At 39.1% G+C, this 26,458-nt stretch overlaps 1 protein-coding gene across 12 annotated transcripts in view; it reads left to right on the top strand.

The window, feature by feature from the left end:
* The window catches only part of DOCK3 (dedicator of cytokinesis 3), a 188,122-nt gene that overhangs the window by 68,086 nt on the left and 93,578 nt on the right, over positions 1-26,458 (top strand). For all 12 annotated transcript variants that reach the window (XM_079317228.1, XM_079317220.1, XM_079317224.1 and 9 more), the window contains 3 exons: positions 2,489-2,573; positions 10,120-10,161; positions 12,010-12,164. In XM_079317228.1, the coding sequence (XP_079173354.1) occupies positions 2,489-2,573; positions 10,120-10,161; positions 12,010-12,164 (282 nt within the window). The remainder of the gene's footprint in view (positions 1-2,488; positions 2,574-10,119; positions 10,162-12,009; positions 12,165-26,458) is intronic.

Below are 26,458 nucleotides of genomic sequence, written 5' to 3'. Positions count from 1 at the left end.
CCATTTCAAGCATTATGTTGTCAGTCCTTCACAGGCAAAAAAATGATTGATACAAATTGAGTGTACAAACCTGAACTTCCACCTGCACAGTAAATGGCTGCATGTTTGTGCTCCAGCCAAGACACCCTTGTTTGCTGGGAGCAAGCGTTGTGCAGGATTAACATAGTATTAGAGAATGAGAATCTGCTGGGCTGAAAATCCACAGTGTTAAGGGATTTAACTAAAAATAGGGTATTAGATAAGTTTCACAGGGATGCTGCTGCAGTTGTGTTGAACATTATTAAGCAGAAGATAATACATTTGTCATGCTCTGAGTAATGAGTGCAGGCACTGCTTCACCCCAGCTTTCCAGGGAGCTGAAATGATGTGAACAGAACCTCATTGGGCTGGGATTGGCTTGGCCAGGTTTTCCTGGGGAACTGGAAGACTTTAATAGAGCTCCATGACTGTCCTGGAACTGCAGTGCACACATAATGGTTTTGATAATGTTAGTAGGGAATAATTTGTTCATATCTGTGTGCTGAGGGGAAATCTCTGTATCAATGTACTTTAGGGGTGGGAGTGTGCACACATGAATGACAGGGTGTTTTGGAGGTTGTTTAGATACATTCAGGAAAGCTTCTGTGAATGAATTTGATGAGCATTAATATTTTAAAAGAAAACATTTGCAGTGATCTCTGACTGATTTTACCATTCTTTTGTATTACATTTTTTTACTTTCTCTGATAAGTAGGCTCAACTGGCAGCAGCAGGTAAGGATTACCTAGTGTGACCTTATTTTAATCTTTTTCATGTGGTAAATAGATGCAGTCATTTTCATTGTTGCAGATGCTGTTTTTAAATACTGATCCTGGGCCACAGATAACTTGTGTTTGATAAGTTTAATGAAAACAAAGTGTGAAACCATGACTTCCACAATGTAGCATTAGAATTTAGTATTTGATATTTGAACATGAAACTGCATTGAAGAAGGAAAGCTGTTCCCTTCTTCCCATTGAAAATTTAATTGACTTGGGCAAAGAACTGAGAGTGTGAAAATTCCAGTTTGTCAGTAGGGTGTTTCAATGACCATATAGTGCTGCCAGGGCAAGTGAACAGGGCTGAGCTATATTTTGGAGATGTGATGGTATAGGGATATAAATAAAGAAGGAAAACGTGCTTAGGCAAAGATTCAAAAAAAAGAATTCTGGAGTTTGGAAAGTTCTGGGTAATGTTTAAAAGCACCATGGTGAGCAAAGGCAAAGCTGCTTCTCCCCGGCTGTTGTTTTAAACCAATTACTCAGAAAGAGACACTGCATTGCCTGGAGCCTTCTGTTATTGCTCCACACAATTACTCTACAGTACCAGAGAGGTTTTTCTCAATAAAATTTTTCATTTGCCATCAGGAACAAGTCTGTGCAGAATGTTTCCCTCTCTGATTACAAAATTAAATTGACTTTTGCTTTTCTTTTATAGTTCGTGACAGAAGGAGTGCCAAGGTAGTTCATGAGGGCACCTCTTCTGAAGTTTTGGTTTTTTTCTGTAAGACTGTTAAGAATTTCTATATAAAATGTCTAGAAGTGAAGTATCAAAGTAGCGTAAGGCAAAAGCAGGAAAACAGTTCATTCGTGTGTTGTGTTTTTAAAAATATTACCCCTAATATGTGTTTAATGTAGCTTTTTACTGTAATGATCAGAGCATTTTGTGCCTCAGAAACTGAAGATCTGTGGAGCAAAACTTGGGGTTTGTCACCTTTAAGGTTGTCTTGTTCTGCAGTCTACATTATTAAATAATTATTAGCAGTTTGCATTTATTTGCCTGGATAAAGAATATCTTATTCTGTCTGCTACTCCTGTGATGCTGTGACCTGAACTGCCTTCTCTACAGCTGAATTCCTTCCATCTTTGCACTGGTATTTTTTTAAAAATCAGTTTATATATTTGATTTGAGCCAAAATATTAATCCTGTTCAGAATAATTAAAAATATTTTGTGTGTTTTACAAATAGAGATTGAGATTATTGTTATTGCAGTTACTGTTTATTACAAACAAAATTACACAGGCGTGAAGTTGTATGAGCACCAGGAACATCAAAGCAGCTTCCAAAGGCTTGAGATCTGTTGGCACATTTGAACAGGACTATTAATGGAACTTCTTCATTAGGTAGTGAAGGATCTAACTCAGATACTTTAGCAGCAGCCAGAGTATGAACTTTTATTGCCATGTACAAAGCTACCTTGTTTTGGGTTCTGCACCAACATATTGGCCAAAAGCTTCCCCTGCATTAATTGCCAGAGCTTCACTGAAGTCAAGAAACAAAAAGTAGCAAGTTTGCTGAAGGATATTTTAATATTTGCATTAAATTTTCTTTAGAATTGTCGAATGGTTAACAAGTGCAGTGAGACTGGAGTAGCTGAGTGTTTCCATGTCCCTGCCCTGAGGAGGCACATGGAGGAGGTGCTGGTGACATTCATGTGCCACTCTGACACTGCTCCTTCCTTCTCTTGCAGACACTTGGGCCTGGACTTAGTTCCACGGAAGGACTTTGAGGTGGTGGATTCAGATCAGATCAGTGTTTCAGACCTTTATAAAATGGTAAGAAATTCTGTGGGAGATTCCTTTGAGTTTTCACTGTGGGAGGGAAAGAAGGGAAAATGTTTTATTCTTTAGCCTTCCGTGTTTTCTTGTTTCGAATGGTGTTGTAAGTTAAATGTGCACTCTGACCACCAGAACAGTGTCTCTGGTACCCTGGCAATGCTTTCATACATTTTAATTTCAATTTACAAAGTAATGTGGTATTTACTCTTGGAAGGTTCTCTGAGTCCAGAAAGTCTCTGAGAGCCACTATTTGATTCTTTGAGCAGCATTCTTTGCAGATGAAGAATATCTAAGTGAAAATCTGGGTTAGTGGTTGCATAGATAAGAAATATCTTTGCCCTGTTTCAAAGACTTTTTGAGCTCACAAAAAAAGAGGAGAGAGACCAGTGTGTAAATTAATTTCAACAAAACTAATCCTTGAACATTAAGGCTCCCCCTGTTGTATGTCAGTACTCCTTATAAAGCATGGAGTGCATTTGAATAAGAATATTTGGATTTCCAGGTGAAGTAGTAGAATTCCTTCACTGGAGTGAGTTCCATATTCTGTCATTATTAGTCACTTGTACAGTTCTGTTTGTACATGATTAAGTTGAAGTTGTTTTGGAAATGTGAATTGTGCCATTAGTGAACTGTAAAGCCACTGATGCATTTTGCAACTTATCTGTGTTTGGGTTTTCTATTAGTAACACTAATACAGATAATTTTGGTTTGGATTGTGATCTAACTTAGAGGGAGAAACAGCATGTAAAATTCATGAAAGTGAATGCTGTTTTATCTTAAAAAAAAAAAAAAAAGCCAAATAAAAACCCCATAGCAATTATTTTATACAACTTCTTCACTTAATATCTTCCAAAGAAAATAGTTTTTTTCAGTGTCACTCACTTCTAGGAAGCTTTTCATTTCTTGTTTTAAAACGGTTTTGACTTTCAGCTATTTAAGATTAGGGGCAGAGAGGTTCATGGCCTGGTGATGGGTTTGGTGTGCAAAATGTGACTTTTCCTTAAACCAAAGGCATGTTTTTATAAACAAGCTGATGCTGGGTAATGTTGTTGCTTTGGATTATTTGCACCATATAACAGTGGATTTCATGGAAAGAACTAAGAATTATTGCATTAGAAATATGAAAATACACCAGTCTATAGTTAATAGTTAATTTTGAAAGTTCCTAATTTGCTGTGGCCTGAGAGGGTTTGGTGCCAGTACAGCAGAGTTTTCCTTCCTTCAGTGCAGCATGGAAATAACTCGGTAGCAAATTCCATCAGTGAAGACTCAGGGTGAGATTAGTTGCTAACTAAGGATTGGTTTATTACTGTGAGGTTTATTCTGCACATTTTTTACTCTGAACACTTGGAGTACTGCAAATGGGCAATATTTATTGCCAGAGCAGCCTCAGTCACCCCTTAGTCCTGTGGCTGTGTCTGTGCTGCTCCATGCTGGGCAGGGCTCAGGACAGAACCATTGCTCACTTCACACTTCACTGCTGCTGCAGTCTGTAGATGCAAGAGGACAGTGCTGTCTAATCACATCTCTTCACAGTCAGGAGGCAATTTCAGGAACCAAAGCAGATGAAAACCTCTTAATTTTTTTTAGCTTAAATTTGGTAAAAAATGAAGGAAGGATATTTGGTCACTTAGGTTGTTTTATTTTTAACGTGGTTTGGGGATTGTTTTTATTATTTAACAAAAACCCAGGGAGAGAGTCCTTACTTAGGGTGAAATACCTAATGGATTCTCAAATGAACAGTGAGGTTTCATATTGTAAAATAATCTTGCAGGAATAGTTGTGAGAACCAAATTACTTTCTTATCTTTTCAGGATTGTAGGATGTTAAATATAACACAGAAAACACTCATTAGCAGAGCAATGGGTAAGGTAACACATCAGACTTTTCTCTCTGTAACAACAGAGATTCAAGCAGTTTTTACCCAGTCATTAGACTAAGCACTGCTCTTGATAAATTGTAAGTTGTTAAATTTGAGCCTCTTTTTTAGCTCTCATGTTTCATTGCTAAGTGTGTTTGTGATGGCTGGGTGATGCTGCATTCATCTCCTTGGCAGAACTATTGTGCTCTGAGACCTTGCACATCCTGCTTCTCCACGTTGCTCATTCTGAAGCTAAATACCAGTGGCTGCAGGGTGCACAGCATTTGTCAGGAATTATTGCTTTACTCCTGAAGGAAAGCAAATTGCTCTTTCCCTCTGACAATGTTTGTGACTTTAACCAATATGACAGAACACTTTTTAAAAATACATATTACTTTTGAATGGTGGGAAAATATGTTTTCAGAATTCTGCCACAGAGCTCAGTGCTGGAGTTGCCACTGGATTGAAGTTGTCATTTAGGAACATGGAGTCCTGCAGAATGTCAGGAACACTTGGCACATTTTAGTGGAAGGGTTACAAGACACAAATGTCTGAAGTCATTTCACAGATCAGAAATGTTCAAAGCTGGTGATTAATTAGGTTTAGCTTTTCTATAAAGTTACTGAAGTGGGTATGTGTCCTCAGGACAAGTTCAGGAGGTGCATGAAAGGCACAGCTCTTGGCTGAGTAACTGCTGCAGCTTAGGCATTTCTTCCAACTGTGTGAGAAAAATGCCATGAGTTCACCAGAGTTCCTAACAAAAAAAAAATAGAGTTCCTAGATAAATGGTTTCAAATTAATACTGCCATCACCTCATAGCTGTATATTCTTTATTCAAATGGTAAATGTGATTGGTAAGAAGAAATAGTGAAAAAAATAAGAATTCAGTTACCCAAAACTCTACTAGATAAGGAAAACAACTGGACACAAACTGGGCAGGAAGATCATGAAATCTTTGTTGTGATTTTCTTGGTTGTTCTTTGTAAAACAAAGCAGAATAACAGAGGACAGGTTTGTGTACATTGGGTTCTAAAGCCCAGTAAGAAGTCAGATGAGAATGAAGACAGAAAATGCTTTAAGACTGACTTGGGAATGATGGGATTCACTCACCAGGTATTGTTAGGGAAGGAATGAGGAAGAACAACACTGAAAACTGATATTGGTAGGTAAGATATTATGAGAAAATGGAGGTAAGGATAATTGATAGCTCTTTGAGTAAATTAAGAGCAAAACCGCAAGATGGTTGCTAACAGGACAAGTTGGATAAATTAAGAATTCTTCTTTACCTCCAGGCATTAGAGTGAAAGGGAAATTGAGATTACCAAGAGCCAGTTTACAAGAACAGAATTATAGAGAAGTATAATAGAATAGCACAAATGGGTAAATAGAAAAATTAGAAAGGCAATGCACAAATTGAAATATAACAAGCAAATGTGGTCAATTGTATCAAGAAACAATTTTATATAAACAACCTGGTACTAACTGGGAAGCTAAAGGAAAGTTTTTACACTGGAAAAAGACCAGCTGGCACATGATGCAAGAAAATAATGTGGTACTTAATGTCCTTATTGCCCCACTAAACTCTGGTAAGGTTGCAATTTGATCAAGAAGTTTTCAGTTCCAGGGGATTTGGAACTATGTGCATTCCAGTTGGGATCTTTGGAGAAGCTATATCAGACATGTGAGTGATAACCATTGGGAAGATGGGTAAGGTTCCAGAATATCAGCAAAGGGCAAGCCAATTTCACACTTAAAAATGGGTGATGGAGGAGGAGCTGGTTATTTTTCTCTCCCAGTAAAAAATGCTGGGGGAGAAAAAAAAATATTTATGCATACATATATATATATACACACATAATATAATAATTACTTGCAGCAAGAACATGAGTAAAGTAATAGTGAGTATGAATATGTCCAGAATGAGCAATTTTTAAAAGTTCCAGAACATAGATAAGTCTAGTGGATAAAGGAGAAGCAGCTGCTGCCATATTCAGATTTCGATAAAGGTTTTAAATGTTTGTTTTAATTTAAATTCTCCAAAGGTCATTAGTTCTAGATGAAATTACTGTAATGTAAACACAGAGCTAATTAGAAAACCCATACTCAGAAAAAAAGGAAGAAAAGAATGTTTGTCAGTAATTTGATTAAATAGGAGGAGGGATGAATTATCTGAGTTTCTTGGGGTCACCCTCCATTTTGTAGTGCTTCAAGTTTAATTGAGGGCTAGATGCTGAAATAAGGAGTTTGCTTACTAAATATACAAAATCCACTAAGTTGGAAATGGTATTTCTGATTCTTTCATTGGAGGGAAGGATCAGAATTTTAAATAATATAGAGAAATTGAGTAAGTGATACAAAAAGAGGTAATATACTGGGAAGATTCATAAATGCAAAGTTTTAACTCCTGCAGTCAATTGTTGGCTCTGAAGTACAGACTTGGACACTACGAACTTAGGTGGTTTTGTAGAAGAGATTTGAGGATATAATGGAATCACAAGCTGAATTAATTAATCTTTTAATCCTAATGATGGATAAGAAAAGAATCAATAGGCCTAGGTTACAATAGCAAGGAGTCAGTTTAAGCATCAGAAAACACTTTGATGAGGAAAGATATACTGAACATTGTGTCTGTTAAAGTTTGAACAACCTTTGCAGACAACTATCTTCAGGGAAAATAAAGGTGAAACTGATTTTTTTGGGTGTTTTTGTTTTTGTTTTTGTTTTTTTTAAGAATGAAGATGTATAATTTCTTAACATTTTTGTATCACTTTGAAAGGCTTTTCAGGTTGGAAGAGGCCTCAGGGAGAGCTAGGCAAACTTCCTGCTCTCAATGCAAAGTCAATACTGAACTCAGACCAGGCTACTCAAAGCTTTGTCCAGTTGGATGTTGAAATTCTTCAGGGGAAAGGATTGTATCCCTGTTCTAATATTTTAATGTCTGCCCTGATGGGAGTTATATTTTTTCTTGCTGAAACATTGAGATATCCCATGTTGTAGTTGATGACCACAGTATTTTGGGCAATCTGCTGTGCAGCTCTGTGGAGAGAGAGCCTCGCTGCCTCTTCATGCTGGGAGCTTCATGGTTACAGGAAAGGGGCAACAGGTCACCTACAAACCTTCTCTTCTCCAGACTCAGAATGCTGTATTGCCTCCATCCTCCTCAAACCCTTTCTGTTGCTTCACTGGCCTTTGCTGAATGCAGTAGTTGAGGTGTAGTTTACTCAGTGCTGAGGAAAAAGGAATGAATGTTATCAGTCTACTGACTTCATTCCTGGTAACAGAAACAGTAAAATTTAAATGTCCCTGCTTCCCCAGTGCTCCCCCTGACTCATGTTTGGCTTGCTGTAGTAGGACCCTCTCAGTCTGCTGCCCCCAGTGTAGGATCATCTGGGAATTTGAGGGCTCCATAGGTTTGAGGCCAGACCTCTGAAGAATTCACACCATCAGCCACTACCTCTGGAGCCTGAAAATCCTGCTGTTTATTGGGTTTTTTTACTAAGCAGTGTAATCTGCCAATGCAAGTGTAAGTTTACAGCTTGGGTACAGGAATGCTGTGTGAGACTGTGCTGAGAGTCTTGCTGAACTGGGGAGAAACAACAGCCACTAATCTTCCCTCATCTATGATTTGGTTATTTTACCTCAGGGGAATCACTTGATCCAGCATTATGTACCCCTAATAAATCCATGTTGGCTGTTTTCAGTCACCCTCCCATCCAAGTACCCAAAAATGGCACATACCCTCTGGGCACTTTGCCTGGCCAGAGGCAAGGGCACATAATTAACTCAGTCAGTGATTGGATTGTTATAGTGTGGTCCTGAAGCATGAAAACAGAGAGTTAGTCAAATCTAATCTTTTGGTTGTGGAAAAATTTAAAACCTGATGTTTTTACCGCTTATTGTTGTAGATATACCTTGGTGTGCACTCTGTAAAAGCAGCAGTGTTTGCTGAGAAATCTCTTCAGACCACCTCTCATGTTTGTGTTGTTTGAATGTCTCAATTTCTTACTTGGATTTAGAGATTAATTTAATCAAAAGAAGTCGAGACACCTTAAATAGCTTAAATAACTGGTCTTTTCTATGCCAGCTGATTCTGAGTGGTTGCAGGTGATAAAAAGATTAAATAGGCAACTCAGCCAACTTGAAGGCTTTTAACATTCAGAGGATGATGAAATAGTTACACAAACAATGGAGCTGGAGATCATTATTTTTCTACTGAGAGTGTGGAAGAGGACATTTTTATAACTGTGAATGTAAACAGATGTCAAAATATGCCATTTAAAATCACAGGATTGTTTAGGTTGGAGAAGATCTTTAAGGTCATAGAGCTCAATGATTCCCCCAGCACTGCCATGGCCCCACCAACAGCTGTCCCCAGGTGGCAAAGTTACACTGGGGATGGGACTCCAGCACTGCCCTGGGCAGCCTGTCCCAGTGCTTGACAGCACCTTGGGTGACAACATTTTCCTTAATAGCCAATCCAGTAGCGAGGGGCCAAAAACTGAGCACAGGGTTTGAGATGTGGCGTCAGCAGTGCCAAATACAGGGGGATCCTTGGCCAGCTGGGCCAATGCTGGTGAGGGATTGCAAGTGGCTCAGTGAGCTCTTCTGGCAGCCCCTTCAGCACCCCAGCATCTCCTTGGTTTATTCTTACCTCTCCTCTTGTGGTAAAAATACTTATTTGTGTTTTGTGTGAGAGACGGCGTAGTTGTTGAAGAGTATTGCCAAGTACATTTTGTGGATAATCTTTTATTTCACCTCCATTGAAGCTTCATGTTTGCCAGCACATCTGCTAATTTTGATGTGGAGTCTAAGTGGTTTCTAATAGGAGGGAGGTGGGGTGAATGAAGAGAGTATTTAATAATGTGTGGCAGTGTCAATGTTAATATTTCAGTTTCAAATGTTAATATTAAGATGATGAGCAGGGAGAGGCATGACAGAATCATTAATGATTTTTTTTAAAGCTCTCTGAAACCTTTTCAATTTAGATTAGTATTTAAATCTCCCTTTGGAGATTAAATGGCTTCAGTGAGTCTCACAGTCCATTTTCTGATTATAACATCTCCTTCTAGCATAAAAGGCTTTAAATACAGCAGCATCCTCTGAGTTTTTAGACATGTAGCACTTCATACTGATTCTTCTTTACATGTGTTGGGCAGCTGAAATTGTAGAAGAGTCTTTAACCAATTTTCAGGATTTCATATTCTTATTAGAGCAAAAATTTTTAGCAATGTCTAAAATCTATCTTTCTTTCTAGATGCCTGTGTTTTTTAACAAATGCATCTTTCCACAGACAATATACCAGAAGATGAGGATTAGTGGTGAGGTGTCTTCCTATTTTGCAAGAGAAGACAGAGATTATACAGAATAATGAAATTTTCCAACACTGTAATAGCATTTCTTTCTGAAATTCTGTCTAACTTGTGACAGCCATTTACTTTAAAAGCTAAGGTAAATAGTCCCTGTAAATTCAAATAGTCAGATAAAGCAATGGCTTAACTGAGAAAAGCCTTTAGGAAAGCAAGTGGTCTTGTAAGTGATGATAAACTGTGAAAAAAGGCATGAAAAGTTGGTAATAATTTTCAAAGTAGTATTTTAGAATTTCTGCTCTAATGCTACATAATATAATGTAAATATTTCTTACTTTGAAAAAGGATTCAATTTTACTATTTTGTGTCTCCACAGCATTTGTCAAGTAGACACAGTGTCCAGCAGAGCACATCACAGGTAAATACTTTCCACCTCTGAATTTTCTGTTGTCTTTAAGTTCTTGGTAATGTGGGTAAAGGTATGATGGAGATTACTGGGTAAATCCTTGCCCATAGAACACTTCCTCAGAAGATTCCCAAGTATTTTAGTCACTAAGGTCCTTCTTCAAATTCAGTTTAGGTTTCCTGAGCTTGTCACTGTTGTTCTTATAAGATACAATTGTGTGGTGAGATCAAAAGCCTCTCTCTGCCCCTGTGACTCTCCTCTCTACCTCTCTGCTAACATATGGTTTAGTGGCTCCTGCACATCCTTTCTGTACTGATGTAATCCAGTCTGGTCATGGAATCTGGCTTTGATCTGTACAGAGATCTGTGCTTCCACAGGTGCCTATCTTTAAAGAGTGAGGATTTCCTTGGATTTAATTTAAAGTCCAGAACAAAATTCCTTTTAAACCAGTACAAATCTGAATTGTAAGTCTGGAAATGTGAAGATTGTTTTTGTTAGACTGCACCTGTCTATGCATTCAGAGGAGAGGGAACTTAGGATATTAACACAACCTGATGAATGGATGTGTAAAGGGTTGTAAAAACTGAAAGCATACGTTTGCTTCTACTCTTTTTTCTTTGGCCACCTCAGCATTCACTGCTGTAAATAGGTCTTGATATGTTGAGTCAAAATGCAAACCTTTCTACTGTTTGGCTTGATAGATTGCTCATGTTATCAACCCTTGTTAAGTTTTTTTATACCTGCAGGACAAACTATCCTCCTCATCCATTCTAAGTCATAGATTGTTTGTGAGTGGAAAATGCCCTTAAGATTAAATCCAAATGTTACCTCAGCACTGCCAAGCCTACCACTAAGCTGTCCCTGAATGGCACATCTACACATCCTTTAAATCCTCCAAGGATGGTCACTCCACCACTTCCCTGGGCAGCCCATTCCAGTGCTTGACAACCCTTTCAGTGAAGAAATTTTCCCTGATATCCAATCTAAACCTCCCTGGCACAACCTGAGACCATTTCTCTTATCCTGGTGTTTGATCCTTGAGAGAAGAGACCAACCCCACCTGGCTACAACCTCCTCTCAGGGAGCTGCCCAGGGCAATAAGGTCCCTTCTGAGCCTCCTCTTCTCCAGGCTGATCCCCTCTGCTCCCTCAGCTGCTCCTCATCTGACATGTGCTCCAGACCCCTTCCCAGCTCTGTACCCTTCCCTGGAGAGGCTCCATCACCTCAGTTCTTCCTTGGAGTGAGAGCCCAAACCCCAGGATTCAAGGTGTGGCCTCAGCAGTGCCCAGTACAGGGGGACAGTCACTGCCTTCATCCTACTGGCCACATGAATGACCTCTATAGGTGAATTGCAGCTGCTCAAAAAAAAAAAAAGTAATAAATGTTACTAAAAATGCTTTGAAGTCCATCTGTTTTAAATGGAAATCATCAGGAACCACCCCAGTACCAGTCTTATAATTCATTTTCAGTACCAGAATCAAGGCAAAATCAAGAAATAAGATTGACTTGGTTTATTTGATAAAATCAGATTTCCAATGCATAAGCCATTTATTTTGAATCTACTTGGCTATCACAGTTTCATCAATCTATTCAAATTAGAAGTGTTAAAAATAGAGGCAGAAAGCTCAATCTAGCACCTATCTCTGAGGCAGAATATATTTGAGATTAAACTTTTACTTGACGGCGAGAGGAGAGCAGGTTCTCAGATAAAATGGTCAAGTTGGTCAGGTGTACTTTATTTAGAATAATATCTAGAGGTATAGAAAATACAAAAGTATATAGAATATATAAAAGTGCACAGAATATCTAGAAGCATACAGAATATCTGAAGTGCCAATGGCTCTCCCTGGTTTCCATCAGGTGGACACAATCCGCCAGCGGCACGGAGAAGCCTGTCGGATGCCAGTGCCTCATCACTTCTTCCTCAGCCTGAAAAGCTTCACCTACAACACCATTGGAGAGGACACAGATGTCTTTTTTTCTTTGTATGATGTCCGGGAAGGCAAACAGATCAGGTAGGAATTTGTCAAACAGCTAAAAAGCTTCCTAAGAAAAGAGTTGTGAGCAGAGCAAATATACTGGAGATAAACACGTGTCCTTCTTGTGGGAAGGACAAAGCTGGTAAATCATGCACTGCTGGCCCTGCAATCTTTACTTGGGAATATCAGAAGTGCTGTTCTTTGCATAGGAAATTTAGTGAAGCATTAGAGGCACAGAATGGCTGAATTTTTTAGTTTTCTGACTTTGCCTGCAGACATTACTAAAGGTCTTGATTTTTTTCTTGTAGCTTCCTGCTTAGGACTGTTGGTTAAGAAGTACAAATAATGACAGGGTCAGGCTGTGAGGCTGGTTTGAGAAGGGACTGCTCTGTGCCTCTGTAACTCTCCTCCACTCCTTGCCTTCCAGGCCTGTCACAAAATACCTTTTTCTCACCACTATATTGCTCTCAACATCTCTATACCTGTGCCCTCGGTTTATTGAACTAATTGGTGCCAGTGTTAGCAAACATGAGATGGGCTGGCTTTTTCTCTTACAAGCACGTGTTTTGAAAATATCAGAGTATGTAGAGGAGCATTGCAGTATATATTTTGTGTTTTGGAAGTTTAGCAAGTTCAGTTTGGTCTGATCTGAAGAACACCATGTTTGTGCTCTGAGTTTTGGCAAAAGCACGTCCTGACAGTCACTTGCTGCCATAGTCAAAAGTCTCCTAATTTTCAGCAATTCAATTTAGATTTGTTTTGAAGTAAGGGAAGAGCCACATCATGTTCTTTCTTCTCAGTTTTGTATCTCTTCAGAGTACATCCCACTAAAAATTGAGGGAATATTAAAAAGCTCTTACGAGTCAATGGTGTTTCCTGATATCCAGCTTAAACCTTTCCTGACAGCTCTTCCCTGCTGTCCCTGGGCACAGAGAGCAGAGATTGGTACCCTCCCCTCCTCTGCCCCTTGGGAGGATGCTCAAGGCCCAGTGAGGTCTCCTCTGAGTCTCCTCCAGGCTGAACAATCAAGGTCCCTCAGCTGCTCCTCATAAGGCTTCTCCCCACACCCTTCCCATCTTTGCAGCTCTTTGGAAACTCCAGTTGATGTAGGTTAGGATGTCCCTATAATTCCTCTCTTGAGAGTATTACCAGAAAATTAAGAGGGAAAGGTGAAAATGGAAAACCAAACCAAAAAAAATATACCAAACTAGTTTCTACTGCAAAGGAATAAAATATTAAATAATTTAGATGAGAAAAGCTGCCAGGAAGGGGAAGGGACAGACAAGCTGCTGCCAGCAGAAATTGCTTTGAAAGGAGATGATTATCTTGGGCTGCAGTTTGTATGTAAACACTGAGTGGAGAACCTTAAGGAAAAGGTTTTGCCAGTGATTAAAAAAAAAAAAGGAAATTATAGTTATAATGAGAAAAAGCACAAAGAGTGATTCAGGCAAATTTAAATATATATACTAATGCTTTTTTTGTGCAAACATTTGTTATTACTTAGCTCTTTGCATTAAGCATCAGTGGTCTGCTGTGGTGAAAACATCATAATTTCTACATTTTCTTACATCCCAAAGAATGTTGGGAAAGAAATGTGTAATGAGGCTGAGCTCTGTTTTGGACAAAAAACCAGAAAACAGACCAAAAAAATTGCTACAAATTTAGAATGATGTTTTTATATCTACTTTAAAACATTTTCTTTCCTCTCGAGAAATAGTACATTAAGGTAAAAAACCCAGGCAAGACTTCTGCACACTGCATTCTAAATGAAAGGGACAAATTGACTTCTGAAATGGTTTGGAGGTTGATAAATTTCTTACCCAAGCAGCTCATGCTGGAGGCTGAGTGGCTTTCAGCATTACTGCCTTGGACATGTGCTGGATTAGAAACCTCCCTGAACCTGCTGGTGCCAAGAGTTATTTCCCAGGCAGGTTAAGTGAAGAATTGCTGAAAGTTCCAGTGTTTTTCAAGGGCTGAAGTAACAGCCACCAGGTGTGGATTAGCAATCAGAAGGTTGGAGCAGCAGCTGAAACTCCATCTGAGATGATTCCCAGGTTCTGAATACAAAAATATTCATTTAATGGATGTCAGCAAAGGAGGAGCAGACAAAGGATGAGAGTTGGAATCTATAGACAGCAGGAATAACAGCATTGCCATCAGAGGGGTCAAACCTAGAGGTAAACACAGGGAAAAAGTTACTTAATTTTTAGTCTGACAGAAATATAAAAAGTAATACTTATAAGTAAATAGAGGGCTCATATAAAAAGGGATTCAAGTTTGTCTGTTTTAAAGTATTTGGGATTTCTTTTTTTCCTACATACAAAAGCCACTAGTCTAGCAACTTTGTGACTCATCTTTAATACCTTAGTTTGTTTGCTAAGTAGAAGTTACTGAAAAATGATGTGATAATTGATCCAGTTTGGATTATAGCCAGTGATTATACCCCGTTGTGAGACATACCTTGAGATGACTGAGTTGAGAGTAACATCAGAAAGGCAGCAAAGAAAATGTTACTGTAAAGATGGTGAACTCAGTAAGGAAGGTGTCAATAAAGATCAGAGATTGGTAAACTGATATGGAGCAAAGAGATTTGAGAGTTGTCTGCTTCTCCATGACACTGATGAAAAGCACAAAAGCAAATTGTTTCAGTGTGAAGGAAAAATTAAATATATGGGAACAACAGAAAGTCTGTCTCATGTTCTGTGGTGAAATGGAGTTGGGATAGCAGTATAAAAAAGCATAAATTAAATTGCACAAACAGGGATGGGAAGAGACAGAAACTTGTAGGAAAAACACAACTACCAAAGGGCATCAAGGAAAAAAATAATTCTATAATGCTTTACCAGCAAAAAAACCCTTTTTTTTCAAATCAAGAAATAAGTGAAGAGATTAAAGGGGACATTAAGCCATGAGCAGATGTTTCCAAGATAGCTGCAGTATTTAATGGCTGTTTTGCCTCAATCTCCCTAAGAAGGTCAACTGCAATCCGATGACAAATGTGAAAAGTTGAGGAACAAATAAACTACTTGTTAGCACTAAGAAGCTAAGAAAATGGTAAGCAAAAGTCAACATAGATTTGTCAAGCACAAATCACAATGGAGCTGACTAATTTTGTTCTGTTATATGGGAATGCACCTCCTGCCTCAACAGAAAAGTATTAAACTTGATAAAATAAAAAGATACAGGCTAGGTGAAACTGCTCTAAGGGAAACTGGTAGACAAAGGGGTGCATTATTATTTGTGCTAGAAAGATCCAATAAATAAGAGATATATTTACATTTTTTGACATTTTTAGCATGATTTTGATGGGTGAAAATAAATTCAGTAAAGCAGCAAGGTGTAGATACCTATATAATAACTCTTCTTTTCTTAGAAATGGATGGAATTATGCACAACTTTAAAAAATAACACATTCAGAAGTATGATAGCAGGTTTTTTTCTGGAAATAAGCTTGATAAGTTCACTTATAAGTCCACTCAAGCTTATCATGTTGTAAAATGCCAGAATGGTTTGGGTTGGAAGGGACCTTAAAGGCACCCTGCCATGGCAGGGACACCTTCCACTGTCCCAGGCTGCTCCAACCCCACCCAGCCTGGCCTTGGGCACTGCCAGGGATCCAGGGGCAGCCACAGCTGCTCTGGGTGATCTGTGCCAGGCTTTCCTACTCACACAGGGGAGAATTTATTCCTGACATCTCATCTAAACCCACTCTCAGTATGAAGCCATTTCCCCTTGTCCTCTCACTCCAGCCCTTGTAATGAGTCTCCCTGCATCTTTCCTGTAGGCTCCCTTCAAGTTCTTGGAAGGGGCAATGAGGTTACCCTGAAGCCTTCTCTTTTCCAGGCTGAACAATCCTAGTTGTCTCAGCCTTTTGAGTATGGAAAAGGATAAATAAATTTCTGTCTTATTTTTTCTTTATAAAGTTTATATTTAAGCATGTAAATGTTTTTCATTCTGCCTGCATCTTCAACCAGTTACCCTATTTTACACACCACTGGGATTTAAGATTTTCTTGTCCTCTAGAAATATCCTTAATTATGGAGAGTGAATAGAACAAAAGAGAAACTCTGAATGTGATTGAATTTGAAGATCTGGGGGCCTTAGCTGTAATTATGCATGGAAAATGGTGTTGTGCATATTTCTGCTGGTAACTCTTCCCCCTGCCTCCTCATTACTGAGCCTTTGCCATTCCCTTTATAGAGACAACTCCTCTGACTGAGGGTTTGGGACATGTGCAGAGTTGCCCTGGTGGTGCTGATGGGAGTCCATGTGGGCATTCTCATACAGAAAATGTTCAAACTTCTTGTTGAGAGACCAGGTGTTCTCTGCAGTTCTGTTTTAAATATCTGTCACATCTTTGGGGTGAGACAGGATTGTAACCACTGCAACACAGGGTGGAAATTTGATTGGGAAACATCCATTTCAGTGTTAAAATTGAAAAGCAGTAGCCAAAATGAGAAAAAAACATAAGCTTGCTCTTTAAAGCTCTTGCTAATAGGTGATACGGAAAGATGTTTTTTGTGGAAATGTTCTCAGTTTGTGGGTGGATGATGGGGAGAATGTGAGCAGTACAGTCTGTCCCAAGTCTTGTCTTCAGGATTTAGCACCATTGACAAAGCAGTTCTCTGGAGAGAAACATGGTTTGGAAACATAATTATGGACTGAAAAAATGCTCTGGGTCTACAGCAGGAGGGTTGGATTTAGCTGCTCAAAAGTCATCTGACATAAAATCATCTGCCCCTATTTTTCAAGGCTGAGTCAAATGTTCAGTGGCAATGTTTGGCTGTTAGTACTGCTCTGCAGTGGGGCTTAGTGGTAACTGCAGAGGTGATGGAGATAATGATTTCCCATTTGTAACTCACCTCTGAATCTTGGGACATTTTCCAACCAAACTATTTTCTGTGATAAAAATCAGCAGACAAATGTGTAAATAGTTCAAGATACTAAAGAGATAAAAATATTAGAGAACATTGTTATCAATTTAAATGTGTCCTTGTAAACAAGTAAACTTCTGGGGCATGACCAAACTGGGCTTGGTTTAACTAGTGTGTGAGTGTTAGAAGTTTTCTCAAGTTGCTACTCACTTGTACAACCTGGTCCTGTAGAAGTCATGATACTGCACTTGAGTGGCCAGGGTACTGTAAAAAGAAAATGTTTGTGCCAGTGTTTAGGTAGAGTAGAATGAAATGCACCATTGGAAACACTGAATTTAGAAATGATGCATTTGCAGGGGATTTGGTTTTCACTCTTTCTGTAGTAGGAGTTTCTGAGACAAAGTATTCCTGGTTCAGACGTCAGGATACAAATCTGTACCAAGCTGCTGAAGGTTACCTTGACACATTTGACAAGAACCCCTCATCTCTGTTTGGATTTAATGATGGCCCTTAGCTCCATGGTTCTCATCATCATTTAGCCATGTTTTTGTTTTTTTTTTTTTACTTCTAAACTGTCAATAGGAATGTATATCATCTGCTAAAAAATGTTAGCAGGAACAGTGTAGCTAAAATTACATTGTGCTTACACATGCCATCTTGAATAATTTTCATGTAGCACTTGCTAATGCAGACAATTACCACTCTCAGGAGTTTCCATTTGAAACACTGAGCCAATTTGTGAAATGCAATGGCAAATTTCCCACAAGTCCTGTCCGAGAAGGGGTTTGAGTCCTCTCAGAGCTCTGATGTGCAGGATCAGCATTCTTAATGCAGGATCTGCTGCACAGAGCAGCCCTGCTTGCCCAAGCCAGGGCTGTAGAATTTGTACACGTTCTACACACCAGACTCTGCTTGGGCAGAGGGAGGTCTGGCAGCTGGGAGTGGAGAGAAGGGGACAGGTGAAATAAAAAAGAGTAGGACTGGCATTAATAAGGTCAGAAAAAGGAAAGAAGGATCACTGAGTAGATAAATATGGTTGAAGTTGAATAGCTGAAAGAGAAATTGTTAATTAATGTGGAAGGATGCACAGTAAAAACAGTGTCAAACCAGTCTGACTGCATTCTCTTCCAGGATATGGCACTGACCTGAAGATCCTTTTTCTGTATTGTTTCTCTCTCAAGTAATGGCTCTGGGAGTGCTGGGACAGTGTGTGGGCATTTATCCCCAGTTAATTGCTTTAAAATATTATCCTGTTCCTTTATTGCCAGTTGCTATGTAAGGAAGTAGAAAATTGTATTTTCATTTTAATTGTGAATATGTGCTAAATTTTCCTTTTGTTATGTTTTTAATAGCTTAGCTATTTTAAAATAGAAAAGTTATCTCATTTGCTGTCAGTATAATGATTTGTCTGCTGGGAAAAAATAACTTTGTATCACTCAGAATTATTTCTTTAATATTCAGAAAATTTTCCCAGGGATTAACCTTACCGACAAACGAGGGTTTTTTTTATTTCTTAGTCATGAAAGAAGCCCATCTTTCAATTTTTACCTGTCTTTTAGCAATATGATCTGTTAGGGTAGCTAATCCTCCATCAGCTCCTCCTGCATTTCAGTGTTGTGTGGCTTTAGTATTTCAAGGGGAGTATTTGTCTGAGTTTTGTGTAATAGATAATTCATTGCAATAGTAATGGTAGCAGCATGAGTTTTTCATCCTGCTCAAGGTGAATTTCCCAAAACCTCAGCAAACATTAAGGAATATTGGTACCCACAGCCATGGGCTTGTTCTGGTCACTGCAGTGACCATGGAAGGTCTGTGTGTCTCTGAAGTCTGCTGCACACAAACAGCTGGGATAAAGAGCCTTTCTGACAGAATCTAGAACTTCTGAAAAGCACAAGTTTTGTCATCACTGAAGACAAAACCTGTAGAGTATTTTATAAGGTTTTGTGGTGAGTAGATTTTTAGAAAATAACACAAGAGAAGTGGTGCATTTTCATTTTCTCCATTGGTTGCTTCAGCTGACTTTCATTCCTGGATCTCTCTCTGGAATCTGCACTTGCTTGGTTTTCCTGTTTATTCTCTGTCTTGTTAATAGTATGCAGAAGAAACTGCTGCTGTCTGGATTGGTATATGAAAGTTGCTGTAAGAGATGTAAGTGGTATTATTAAAGATGTTCATTATTTTCTACAAAATTACTCTTTCTCCCACTTCCTATGGAATTATTAATATGTAGCTATTCCAAAGCAGGAGCTTTTACAAATATCTACCTTATTTTGTGTCCTTTACCACCACCATCCTCCTTTCCCCACAAGTGGGGGCTTTTTGGGTTAGGGGTCAAATATGGCATACAAGTAGGCAGGGATATAGAGCTTTCTGCAAGGTTATTTTGATTTTTTAGTTGTTAACAGGAAGAAATCAATGAGTTGAATGAGAAATCGATGCAGACATTGAAATTTCTTCCCTTTTCTAGGAGGAATGGCAATATGTCATAAACACACACAGCTGGAAGAAATTCTGCTCACTTGAGGGGCAGCAGGGAAATCTGTGTTGTTTAAATGTGTGAGTGAGCTCAGAGAAAGCACTTCCAAGTAATTTTCTGTCTGTAGGAAGGCCCAGTGTATGGAATCCTGTCATTACCCTGGAGCTCGATTTCTGTGGCAGAATTTCCCCTCAAAAGCCTGTTCTGTGTTCCTGACAGAAATTGCCATGTGCAAAGCTCTTGTGGAGTAAGAATTAAATGTGACAGCTGCTGTATCAGACCTCAGAACCATTAGCTTCTTCCAGGGCAGAGATGGTGATAAAATCCTTATTCTACAAAATACATGTAATCCAAAATTAGAAATGTTCCCTCTAAAGTTTTCCTCACCATCACTGGGGAATACCACTAGATGACTGAAGTCCTTTTCTCTTTTCTTTTCTTTTCTTTTCTTTTCTTTTCTTTTCTTTTCTTTTCTTTTCTTTTCTTTTCTTTTCTTTTCTTTTCTTTTCTTTTCTTTTCTTTTCTTTTCTTTTCTTTTCTTTTCTTTTCTTTTCTTTTCTTTTCTTTTCCTAATTGACAGAATTCCTTTCAGGAATAAAAATATATACCTTTCATGATGGAAATAACAGAAAAATCCTCATGTTGGTGTCAAATGTTCAAGTGTGGCAGAGTCATGAGAAGCCAGGGAGAGTGTAATTGGTGCTTAGCTCCCTTTCCCCTGCAAGCCTCAATAACACTTTAACATTTTGGTGGTTTTCCCTTGAATGTGGCAAGAGAAATGGCAGGTAGTTATTTTCACTATTTTCTGTTTCCATGGGAACCCAGTGTTTGCAGTAACAGTCTTACTGTAAGCTCTGTAATCCTCCCCCAGGGCTTCTCGCCAATGTGGTAATTTAATAATTCATGAGCATTAAGCCTGAATTTGCTGGGAAGCAAACTGTGTTGCTTGGAGCCGTTTTCTCAGGGCCAGATTCATTTCCCTCTCAGATTTGGTGTTCTTTTCTCTAAGATGTCTTTATAAAATCCACTCTATAAACCAAAGCAGTGTACTGTGCCTCAGTTGTTTGTGAAAGCAGGGTTATTGCAGAGCTCCTGGATAAGACAGCTCAGGAAAGAACTCTCCTGCCTCCCCCAACAAAAGGAAAGGGGAAAAACCAAACACACTCTGAGCACTCTCCTGAAAAGGAAGATTTTTAAATCATCTGTGAGTCACTGTTGAGACAGTGAGCAAACTGAAAGTTCAGCAGAGGTGATGCTCCTGTCTGCAGGGCTTGGCAGTGACCTCTGTCAATGATGGATTGCTCAAACACTGCTGGGATCTGGGAGATGCTGTTGGTTTACACTGGAAGTGGGAATTGAGTTCTTCACAGACATGAGTCCATTCTCTGCATATGCTCTGGCCTCCTGTTGCACTCACACTGAGAATGGAGACTCATTTTGTGGAGCTCTGGGACATTTTGTTATTAGGTCAGTCTTACAGCAGCTGTAATGACAGAGATTCTTTTTCCAAGAAGATAAGCAAAAATTAGCAACTCTAAAAGATAATCCTGATGAACATAAAATAAACTTGAAAAACTTTTTCAGAGAATACTCCTACTGCTTAAATCATCTATCTAGAGAAAACCTCATTATTTTTCACAATGGGAAATTACTAAAATGTCAATATAAATGCATGCTTTCTTCCTGAACATGAATCCATGCTCATGAAATAAAGTTCAGAAGGCATGAAGTGAGGCTTGTTTCCTTTTTAAAAAGTTCCTACAGGGTGTTCTCAAAAGCATCAGGCTGCAGTGCTGTCCTGATGTGACTCTTCTAATCACTGACAGTGGTAATATTCTTGGAGCTGACAAACTCGAGAGATTTGGACAAATTTCCAAATTCCAATTTCCAATTTGGCCAATGGAATGAAAATAAGTCTATTTTTTTCTTGTGTGGAGTGGTGCAAGCAGATATGAGAAGCCTCATGTGGTTCTCAGTAGCTGTATTGCAGGGTGCAGCACAAATGGAAAGCCAGGACAGTCGAGCCTGGTTCTCCACCAGCCTCCAAACAGGATGGTGGGGAGCAGTAATTGCTTTCTGCAAAGCTGGCTAATGCTGCTGCCCTGGGGCTTTAAAACTTGTGCTCTGCTGGGTCAGTGCACTGCCTCTTTGATACAGGAGCAGCTTCCCAAGTTAAACCATGCAAATATTAGCTTGTCCAAACTGTAAGGTTTTGAGACTGTAATTCAGTTTTGTCTCCTACCAAGCCCCAGGGATCTCTTTCATGGTTTTTCTCTCCTAACTGATGTTTTGAAACAAGCTCCTTTTTTTGCAGCTTTAAGAAAATGCTTTGATCCTATACCTATATATAATTCCTAAAATAATTCCATTCATTTGGTCAACATATTGTCCTTGTAGAGCTTGTATATATAGGAGCAGGAAGAATGCAGTATTTGATGGCACTGATGAAGTAAACTGCCTGAAATGTGGTGTGCACAGCAAGGCTGGGATATTTTGTAAGGAAATGTTGGCAAGGTCTAGTTGCCATAGAGTGATCAGCTCATCCCAAGCCCTCTCCTGGCTGGCCTCTGTGGAGCTTGTTCCTGAGATTTATCTGAGACAAACCACAGAGCTTTTACAGTAGCATCTTCAAATGTTTATGACACTCAATGCCAGCTCAAATATTACTCTAGAATTACTGCCAGGCATGGTAACATTCTTTAAAGAAGAGATCTGAGATTTTTTTTTTTTTTTTGAGGGGGTGTTAGGGGAGAAATTAAACAGTATTATGCTTATCATTTATTTTTTTAACCAATAGGACTGAAAGGAGATGAACTGTCCTGGCTAGGCAAGTGTTTGTAGCTTATTCCTGCAAACTTCTGGCTTCTGTGGCAGCATTTTCAGGTTTTTGTTCCTAAGTTTGTATTTTGCATGCACATAAGTTTTGCATGGTACTAAAAGTGTCAGAAAGAAACCTGGGGAGACACCAAGAGAAGATCCAAGTCTAAAATGCAAGTTGTCATATGATCTCTTCTGCTACCACATTACCCCTTTCCCTGAACGCTTCTGCATGTATCATGGACCAATACATATTTTTAAAATAACCTGGGTTCTTAGAAGGAATTGGCCACATGCTAAATTCTGAAAACCCAATTAAATACAGCTTTTGAGAAAGGACTGAGGTATTTTTAATAATAATAAGGGGGGTTTTCAGTGTTCCCCCAGTTTTCTCTGGAAATAAGAAGCACTGAGGAAAATAAGAAAAAATAGGGAATGTCTATACATTTGTACCTTTTCCCTTTCAGTGTGCATTGGAATGGAGAAGGTGAAGGAGGTTTTGTTTCTGGGAGAAATAGGTGCTGGACCATTATTTAAGGCAAGGGAAGAGTATAAGATACGAGGTTTCTTCCTAATGAGATAGAAACAATATTGTGCTGCTGTCCCTCCTTCAGAAAACCAATCTCCTATACTTTGTTAAAGAATTAAATTTTTTTGATCCATGTTCTGTATCACCAGTCTCCAATTCAAACAGAAAATTGATCTGCAGCCTCTCTGCAGACCTCCACAGCTTTGGCATTATGCATCTGTTAGTGCTGTACCTACATTCCCAAATTGATACTTAGGCAGGATTTTTGCCTTGAAATAGCCCCAGTAATGAAACATGTCCATGGATGAATACAAGGGGCTCACCAATCCAGCCCAAGCTCTTTACCAGACTCTCCTTCTATTGTCATCTTCACACATTGTGCAAAGAACATCACAAACAAACCTCAACTACAAAAACTCCCTGTGGGCACAGTGCCACACTGCTCACCCAACAGTAAATTTTGTCCCTGTTTGCCCCGTTTCATGCTGAAAATGTAACATCCCAAACTAATGATGGCTTCCTTCCTTTCTGCTGAGTTCAGTATGGTCCTGCTTTTCAGTCACTTTGGGGAAGCCAAGGAGTGAGACACTACACTCCTTTCATTTTTGCTCCTTTTCAAGTGAATGAACAAGAAGCTGTTTGACTTTGCTTGTCAGAGCAGTGGTTCTTATATTTGAGGAGCTATAGCAATTACTAATCATGAGAGTGATTGTAAACCCTGGCTTAGTGCTGCACAAGAGGTGGTTTCACTATGATATGAATTAGCACAGGAGGAGATGCTGCAATTAGAGTAATTGAAGCTTACTTATAGCATATAGGAGCAAGAGGAAGAAATGAGCTTTTGTTTCAGATACTGCTTCTGATGTGGCACGTCTTGGGTCTGAGCTCAGCAGGGTAAAATGTTAATTTTTTTTCTCTGTTTTGACGCATTTATCTCTAATTTTATGCAAAAGAACTGATTTTGGTGTGGATTCAGAATAGCTGAAAACTTTTATTTGGTTGTTGGTTTTGCTTGTGGGGTTTTTGTGGGTGTTATTTTTGTTTTGGGCACCAGTAGAATCAAGCAGTCAGATTGCATCTCAGTACCTCCCATACTTAATTTCCACCACTCATCTGGCAGTTATAACTACTGGGTTTTCAATTAATTTCCACGTGGAGTTTATTCAGCTTTGATATTTCAGTCTTACTAAACTGGACTTAATGTTGCCTAGATTCTGTGTGTGCTCTTGTCCTTGTGCAGAAGATAAGCTTGAGGAAAAGACACACTGAAGAGACAACTTTTTCCAAGGACGTAGCTCTTAAAAGAAGAAATTAAGATACTGAATTCCCATTAAGTTTCTTGTCCCTAAATGTGTGTGTTTTTGTCTAAAAACAGATCTGCAATGATAGATGAGGCAGTGGATTTTCAGGTCATTGCAAACAGGGTTATTCTTCCAGATTTGCTTTGACATAGAAATAAATTTGCAGTTGTAAAATGGGAAGCAGCTGACTAACTAGTTCATAATGTGGGTCACCAGTGTAAAAAGCTTTCAGTCCCATTCCAGGGACCATTTCAGGGATCCTGACAGTATCACCACCAGTAAGACCGTAGTGGAATATTAACACAATAGCAGAATAATGGTGAACTGTTCTTGATCATTAATAATAAAAGATTAGAGGAATGCTGGAGATGAGAAACAAACCCACAAGTTTAGGAATAATGATGTGCAAGGAAAAGAGGGAGAGCTGGAGTTGGCTTGGTCCTTTGGGGTGGCCTCTTGGCACTGCTGCCCTGTCACTCTCTGCCTCCTCTCCATGGATCTCCTTTGGGCAAAGGCCTCTTCCTGTTCCACAGTTCTCAAGTGCTGCAGTTGATTCCAAGTCCTTTAATTATTTATTCACACAAGCTCAAGAGGACTCAAGGGAGGACTGGAATGTAAAGGTTATTACTGCAGTGGTGCTTGAATAAGGGAACAGGTGATAAATAGGCAGGTGAGAGAGGTGGAGACAGCTTCATTCCTTGAAAAGCACTTGAATAGGGGGACAGGAACCAGATTTTCTCCATGGCTTTAGCAAGGAAAAGATTAATTGCAAATTTTAAAAGATTTCAACTTATTAATGGAGGAAAAACTTGCAAGAGACCATCAAGTGAGTCTCCAGAATATCCCTCTTTGGGTGCTTTAAAAGCACACTAAGCAATACAGCTTTTGTTAATGAAAGAAATCCATACAGACAGCTCAGCTCAAAGACTTGGCAGCCCCTTCCCTGCCATTGTCCAGGGGACAGTCTGCACAGGATTTTGTGGCACACAGTATTGCATTCAGCTCCTGTATGAAAATGAAATGCTCATTAGAGCTGAAATAATAATAATAATAAAAAAACTTTTACAAACCCTGTTTTGAAAGTTCAAGACTACATCTACTGGAAATTTAAAATACAATATGTAACACTGATTTATGTATTTGGTAGATAGAGGTAGCTATGAAAATGTTGTTGTAATGTGACTGTCAGTGCAATGTTGTGAAGTTCTAGTATTGTCCTGCTCTCCACATAACACAATCCAGAATTATTACTGAAAGAATGGATTTTACCATGTCATTAAAGCATTTGGTAAAATGTTCATAACTTACTGACATCTCAAAATAGTCATTAAATGTCTGTTTCTTATGGATTTCTTTGTGGCATTTCAACAGAATCTGAGGTTACAAGCACTGGTAGCAAATTACTTAAAATAACTGGAAGTGGTTGTGGGACACATGGAGATTGGAGTCATAGTGAGTGAGAGGGAGAGTGAAACAGCCAAAGAGGATGATTTGATTGCTGAGCATCATTAACTTACATAAATTACCATGCAAAGGTCTACAGTGAGATTATGGGGTTATGTTTGAGAGTTGAGGACCATTTCAACAAAAGTAATAATTCTGAAATTATATCAGTGTTTATAATGGACAGGTCACATGAACTCACAGCATAAAGCTGTGTGGAATGGCCAAGAGGGGATGTCTGATAAATCACAGTTAGGATGAGCAGCAGCTTGGCTTCACCTGGTGTGTGATATGTATCTATGTGAAGGTGGTCTCAGTACCACACTGTTACAATCTTACAGCTTGAGAACTGTTCCTGAAGTGCTGTTGAAAAATTTCACTGTGGGTGAGTTCTACAAAATTATTCCAGCACTTTTTCTTGGATTTTCAACAGTGTTAAGTTGCTTATTTGTGTGGGGATATCACTGCTATCCCTGCCCTGTGAGGAACGAGCTTCTCTGAAGGGCTCTTTAAAGCAGAAGGGTGACAAAAGCAGTGGCTGTGCACTGAAATCAGGCATTTCCTGTGCTCCATGTGATCCATGATCTCATCCCCACAGCAGGGATGAGTGGCCCTTGGAGCAAGCACCAAAGCAGGTAGTGTGACACTGTGCTCTCATCTTCTTCAGGCCAATGGTGGATAATATGCTGGCACATGTATCAAATGAAGGTTACTGGAACTGATGCAATTGTACTGGATAGGATTGAAAGGATGTGTGATTATTGGAAGATTTAATGATGTGCCCTCTCTTTATTTCTATGAAAATCTAGGGAGAAAACTGTGGTCAATACTTAGGGGGCTGTTGCATGCTAGGGAAACAATTGCTCATGAGCTTACTTTTACACATAAAT

This window comes from Erithacus rubecula (assembly GCF_903797595.1).
Source record: "Erithacus rubecula genome assembly, chromosome: 13".
NCBI classification, from domain to species: domain Eukaryota; kingdom Metazoa; phylum Chordata; class Aves; order Passeriformes; family Muscicapidae; genus Erithacus; species Erithacus rubecula.
The sequence above is the reverse complement of the archived record's forward strand: the minus strand, read 5'-3'. Positions and strand labels throughout refer to the sequence as shown.